This window comes from Apteryx rowi, unplaced genomic scaffold, assembly GCF_003343035.1.
Source record: "Apteryx rowi isolate R43461 unplaced genomic scaffold, aptRow1 scaffold_259, whole genome shotgun sequence".
Lineage (NCBI taxonomy): Eukaryota > Metazoa > Chordata > Aves > Apterygiformes > Apterygidae > Apteryx > Apteryx rowi.
In genome coordinates this window covers 1,256,361-1,262,119 of record NW_020448963.1, presented here as the reverse complement: position 1 = coordinate 1,262,119, position 5,759 = coordinate 1,256,361, and the positions used below count along the sequence as shown (strand labels likewise).

Below are 5,759 nucleotides of genomic sequence, written 5' to 3'. Positions count from 1 at the left end.
GGGGGGGACGGGGGACGGGGGACGACACCCCGGCGGTCAGCGGCGCCGCTTCGGCACATTTCCCCCCCAGTTTTTGCCGCCCCCCCATCGGGCCGAGCGGCCGCTCACCGAAATCCACGGTGGAGACGTTCTCGCGCTCGCCCGCGACCATCTTGTAGCCGGGGCCGTTGCCGTAGAGGATGGCGGTGAAGGGCTTGCGGTCCACGTCGCTCTGCATCGGCGCCAGGCCTGCGGTGGGCGCCGTCAGCAGCGCCGCGCACCATTTCGGGGTGTTTCGGGGCGTTTTGGGGTGTTTGGGGGCATTTCAAGGCATTTTGGGTTGTTTGGGGGCATTTCAGGGCATTTTGGGTCATTTTGGGGCATTTCAGGGCATTTTGGGTTGTTTGGGGGCATTTCAGGGCATTTTGGGTCATTTCAGGGCATTTCAGGGCATTTCAGGGTGTTTTGGGGCATTTCAGGGCATTCTTGGGCATTTGGGTGCATTTTGGGGCATTTCAGGGTGTCTTGGGGCATTTTGGGGCATTCTGGGGCATTTCAGGGCATTCTGGGGCATTTCAGGGCATTTTGGGGCATTCTGGGGCGTTTCGGGGTGTTTGGGGGCATTCTGGGGCATTTCAGGGCATTCTGGGGCAATTTGGGGCGTTTTGGGGCATTTCAGAGCCTTTTGGGGCATTTCAGGGTGTTTTGGGGCATTTCAGGGCATTCTGGGGCATTTCGGGGCATTTTGAGGCATTTCAGGGCATTTCAGAGCATTTTGGGGCGTTTCGGGGTGTTTTGGGGCGTTTCGGGGCATTCTGGGGCGTTCCGGGGAGGGAGGGGGGTGTCTCACCGAAGATGGGGTTGCCGCGGGGGGTGTAGCCGCCGAAGGTGAAGACGTGCGAGTGGTCGGCGGTGACGACGGTGAGGGTGTCGCGGGGCGACGTGAGCCGGGCGGCCAGGCCCACGGCGCGGTCCAGCTCCACGGCCTCGTGCAGCGCCTGCTTGGCTTTGCCCTCGTGGTGCCCGTGGTCGATGCGGCCCCCTGCGAGGCCGCCCGCCGCCGTCACCCCTCCGGCGCGCCGCCGCCAATCCCGCCGCCCCCCCCCCAATTTTCCCACCCACCCACCTTCCACCAGGAGGAAAAAACCCCGGGGGTTTTTCTGCAGCATCCGGATGGCCACGGCCACCATCTCGGTGAGCGACGGGTCCGTCTCGTTGTTCCTGTCCAGCTCGTAGATCAGGTCACCGGGCTCGAAGAGGCCTGGAGGTGGCGTTTTTGGGAGGGGGGGGGTCAGCGTGCCCCCCCCCTCCGGGGACCCCCCACCCCACCCCGTTTCGGCGCTCCCCCCCGCGGCCCGACTCACCCAGGAGGAAGTCGACGCGGCTGAGGTTGAGCGCCAGCAGCTCCCGCCGGTGCCACACGTAGCGGGCGACCTGCCGGAGCGCAGGCATCCCGTTTCCCGCGGGGGAAAAGCCTCCGCGGGGCGCTTCGTTTCGGGTTAAGCCTGCACGAGGTCGCGGCGGTCGAGGCGGGTGCCGCGGTGCTTGTCCTCGCCGGGGTACTCCACGTCGCTGGCGTTTTTGGGGAACATGTATTTCCGCCCGCCGCCCAGGATCACCTGCGGGAACACCAGTTTTCCCACGGGCGCCCCCCTTAATGGGACGCGTCCGTTAAGGCCCCCCAAAAGCCCCCCCCATCCCAGCCGGTTCCCGCGGGGTCGTTTTGGAAAGAGCTGAGATTTTTCCCGCTGCCCGCAGGGATTCGGGCTGGAAGAGGAGGGAAACGGGCCGAGATGTCCAGGAAAACCCCGGCGGGCGGCGAAACCCGCCCGAGGAATCTCACCTCGCCGGGCTCAAAATAACCCCACCTCAACACCTATTAGCGACACGGGGCAGAAACCACCCAGGCCCGAAATAACCCCCTTCCGCAAACCCGGCTCCGGCTCTTTTTTCCCCTCGCGCCGGGGAAATGGGGGGCCGCCGGGGATGCTCCGTGCCGGGAGCCCCGCGTGAACCCGCCGCTGCCACCGCGGAGCCCTATCCCGCGGCGCGGGCTGTTTGCTTTGGAGCGCCGGCTATTTGGCCGCCGTTATTTATAACCCGGCTGAGATTTTTTCTCCCCCCCCCCCCAGCTCCCCGCTGCTCCTTGCAGAAGGTGAATTATAAAGCTGCAAAACAGCAATGCCAAAATTATTAAGGCAAAGAAAAGGGAGAAAGGGACAAAAAAAAAATACTCTTCCCCGCTATATAATTATTTCCAGCYTGGGACAGAGTTAAAATTATATTAAAGGGAAAAAAAACAGGAGAACAGCCTATTAAACGGCTAAATAACAGGCTGCGATGTTTGGCTTTGGGGCTATTTTGAAGTACAGAAGCGTATTTATTTACAGGGCCGCGTTCCGGCTCCGATGCGCGACCAGGGGCAGGACGGGGGGAAGCGCGGCCCGCGGGGGAGCAGAAGCGCCAGCAGAGGTTTTGGGTCTTGCCACCCCGCAGCCCCCCTCCCCGCTGCCGGCCCGATGATTTTTGGGGGGCCTGGCCCCGTGGTTGCTTGTGGGTTCAGTTCTGCATACCCCCCGGGGGTCCCAGCCCCACATCTCCTGGTGGTCCTGGTCCCACATACATTGCCGATCCCAACCCCACATCTCCTGGGGATCCCAGCCCTGCAACCCCTGGGGATCCCAGCTCCTCATCTCCTGGGGGTCCCAGCCCCAAATCTGCTGGTGGTCCCAGCCCCACATCCACTGGGGATCCTAGCTCTGGACCCGTTCCTGATCCCAGCCCCCCATCTTTCAGTGGTCCCAGCCCCGCATCCACTGGGGGTCCCAGCCCCACACCCCCTGGGGGTCCTGGTCCCACATACACTGCTGATCCCAGCCCCACATCTGCTGGTGGTCCCAGCCCCACATCCATTGCTGGTCCTGGCCCCACAGCCACTGGGGATCCCAGGCCCTCATCTCCTGGAGGTCCCAGCCCCTCATCTCCTGGAGGTCCCAGCCCTGCATCTCTAGGGAGTCCCATCCCATCTCCTGAGGGTCCCAGCCCCACATCTTCTGGGGGTCCCATTCCCGCATCTCCTGGGGGTTCCAGCCCTGCATCTCCTGGGGGTTCCAGCCCTGCATCCACTGGGGGTCCCATTCCCTCATCTCCTGGGGGTCCCAGCCCCACATCCACTGGGGGTTCCAGCCCCACATCTTCTGGGGGTCCCATTCCCTCATCTCCTGAGAGTCCCAGCCCTGCATCTCCTGGGGGTCCCAGCCCCACACCTCCTGGGGCTCCTGGTCCCACATACATTGCCGATCCCGGCCCCACATCTCCTGGGGGTCCCGACCACACGTCCATCACCGGTCCCTGCCCTGCATCCCATGGGGGTCCCAGCCCCGCATCTTCCCGCAGCCCAGACCCTGCATCCACCGGTGGTGCCAGCCCCACAGCCGCCGGGGGGCCGGGACCCCCCAGCCGCCGAGGGCCCTACCTCGATGTCGGGGATGTTCTCCACCAGCTGCCGGGCGATGTCCTTGCAGCCGCCCTCCAGCGCGTCGGGGGGCATCTCGCCGTCCGAGTACCAGTCGCGGTTGGCCGAGTGGGCGTAGGCGGCGCTGGGCGTCGCGTGGGTCACCCGCGTGGTGGTGACGATGCCCACCGACTTGCCTGCGCCCGAAAACACGGGACGGGATGGGGGGAAATACCCCAAAACCCGCGTTTGGCCACGCGCGACGGCGAGCAAAACCCTCGCGGCGGTGCAAAACGTGGTGGCACCAAGGTGACGTCTTGCAGAGCAGGAGCTTTGGGCRAGGAGGCGCTTCCCGCCTGAAAACCCACCGTTGCCAAGTCCCCTTTGCCCGGGGCCAAAGGGCCGCGGGAAAGCGCGATTTTTTTTTGCCCCCCCCCCCGGCTTGTCCCCGGGGGACTCACCTTCGTCCTTGGCCCAGCGGAGGATGGAGGTGACCTCGCGGCCCTTGGTGGTGTTGCACTGGTCGCGGGTGACGCCGGCGCTGACGCCCACCGTGCCCTCGTTGGCCTTGACGCCGCACAGGTAGGCGGTGGCGGTGCCGGCGCTGTCGGGCACCTGCGCGTTGGTGTTGTAGGTCTGCGGGAACCGGCGGCAGCGGCGGCGGGAGTTTTTTTTCCCGCGCCCCGGGCACGAGGATAAAAAAGAAAAAAAGCACCTTTTTTATTTGGCTTTTTTGGCTTCTTTTTTGGCTGCAAAACGAGGCGYGTGCGACGCCGGGGCGGGCTTCGCCGTTCCCACGGTGGCGCGGGATGGCAGTGGCGCCCCATCCCGCCGCTGCTGGTGACCTAATTTCGGGGCCGCGGCGGGGGGGAGTCCGGGGGGGGGTCCGGCAGCGGGCGTCTCACCTTGGAGAGGGCGACGTAGGGGAACTTGTCCATCTCCAGCAAGCTCTCCTCGCCCTGGCCGTGCTGCAGCTGCCCTTTGAGGATGCGGGCGGCCGTGACGGTGGAGACACCCATGCCTGCGGCGGGGACGGGGACAAGGGGACGGGGATCCCTGTGAGCCGCCGCTGCTGAGACCMGACAAACTCGTGCCGCCCCCTCCCCGCTCGCTCGCTCGCTTCCGGCCCCTCGCTCACCGTCGCCGAGGAAGAGGATGAGGTTCTTGGCCACGTTCTGGTTGAGGCGCTGGAGGCGCAGGGCGTCGCGCAGAGCCGCCTGCGCCTGCCGCCGCCAGTACTCGGGGTCCTTCTCCTTCTCTGCGGGCGGGCGCAAAGCCGGGCTCGGTGGCGCCCGATGTCCCCCCCACTGTCCCTGTCCCCCCCCAAAAACCCACCTACCGGGCACCAGCGAGGCCAGGCACAGCTCGGCCACGAGGGTGAGGAGGAGAGCCTTCATGGCGCCCCGCGGCGCTCCCCTGCCCCGCCGCGGGGGGGAAACCGAGGCACGGGGGGGCCGCCGGCGCCGGCGGGCGAATGCGGCTCGCGGGGTCTGGCCACCGGCCTGCAGCGGGGCGGCCACGTCCCTATTGCACGTCCCTGTCCCCCTTGCAGGTCCCTGTCCCTATTGCATCTCCCCATCCCTGTTGCACATCCGCATCCCCGTCGCGTGTCCCTGTCCCCGTTGCACATCCGCCTCTCCATCGCGCCCATGTCCCCATCGCACGCGCCCGTCCCTATCACGTGCCAGCGCCCCCCTCGCTCCTCCACGCCCCCATCGCGCCTTCCTGTCCCCACGGCGCGTCCGAGTCGCCATCGCGCATCCATGTCCCCGTCGCGCCTCCACGTGCCCGTCGCGTGCCCACGTGCCCGTCGCACGCCCGTGTCGCCACTGCGTGCCCACGTCCCCATCGCACATCGTGTCCCCATTGCACCTCCATGTCCTGTTGCACACCCGTGTCCCCATCGCACACCCGTGTCCCAAAGCAAAACTGATTCCCTGTTGCACTTCCACATCTCATCACACACCCGTGTCCCCATTGTGTGTCCATGTCCCCATCGCACACCCATGTCCCCATTGCATCTCCATGTCCCATCACACACCCGTGTCCCCCCTCGCGTGCCCGTGTTCCCATTGCATCTCCGTGTCCCATCACACACCCGTGTCCCCCCTCGCGTGCCCGTGTTCCCATTGCATCTCCGTGTCCCATCACACACCCGTGTCCCTCTCGTGTGCCCGTGTCCCCCTTGCACACCCGTGTCCCCATTGCACCTCCACATCCCATTGCCCCTCCACGTCCCATCGCATGCCCATGTCCCCATTGCCCCTCCACGTCCCATCGTGTGCCCATGTCCCCATTGCACCTCCACATCCCATTGCCCCTCCAC

The 5,759-nt window shown here is 65.7% G+C and overlaps 1 protein-coding gene across 1 annotated transcript; it reads right to left on the bottom strand.

Moving 5' to 3' along the window:
* Window positions 1–57: 57 nt before the first annotated feature.
* On the bottom strand, window positions 58–4,830 carry ALPL (alkaline phosphatase, liver/bone/kidney; the record flags this gene model as incomplete). Its single annotated transcript, XM_026067410.1, is given in 10 exon segments — window positions 58–228; window positions 830–1,021; window positions 1,106–1,240; window positions 1,344–1,413; window positions 1,455–1,598; window positions 3,455–3,630; window positions 3,895–4,069; window positions 4,339–4,454; window positions 4,572–4,691; window positions 4,773–4,830. Coding segments are annotated over 10 exon segments (1,357 nt in total), but the record flags the coding sequence as incomplete, so codon positions are not given.
* Window positions 4,831–5,759: the final 929 nt, after the last annotated feature.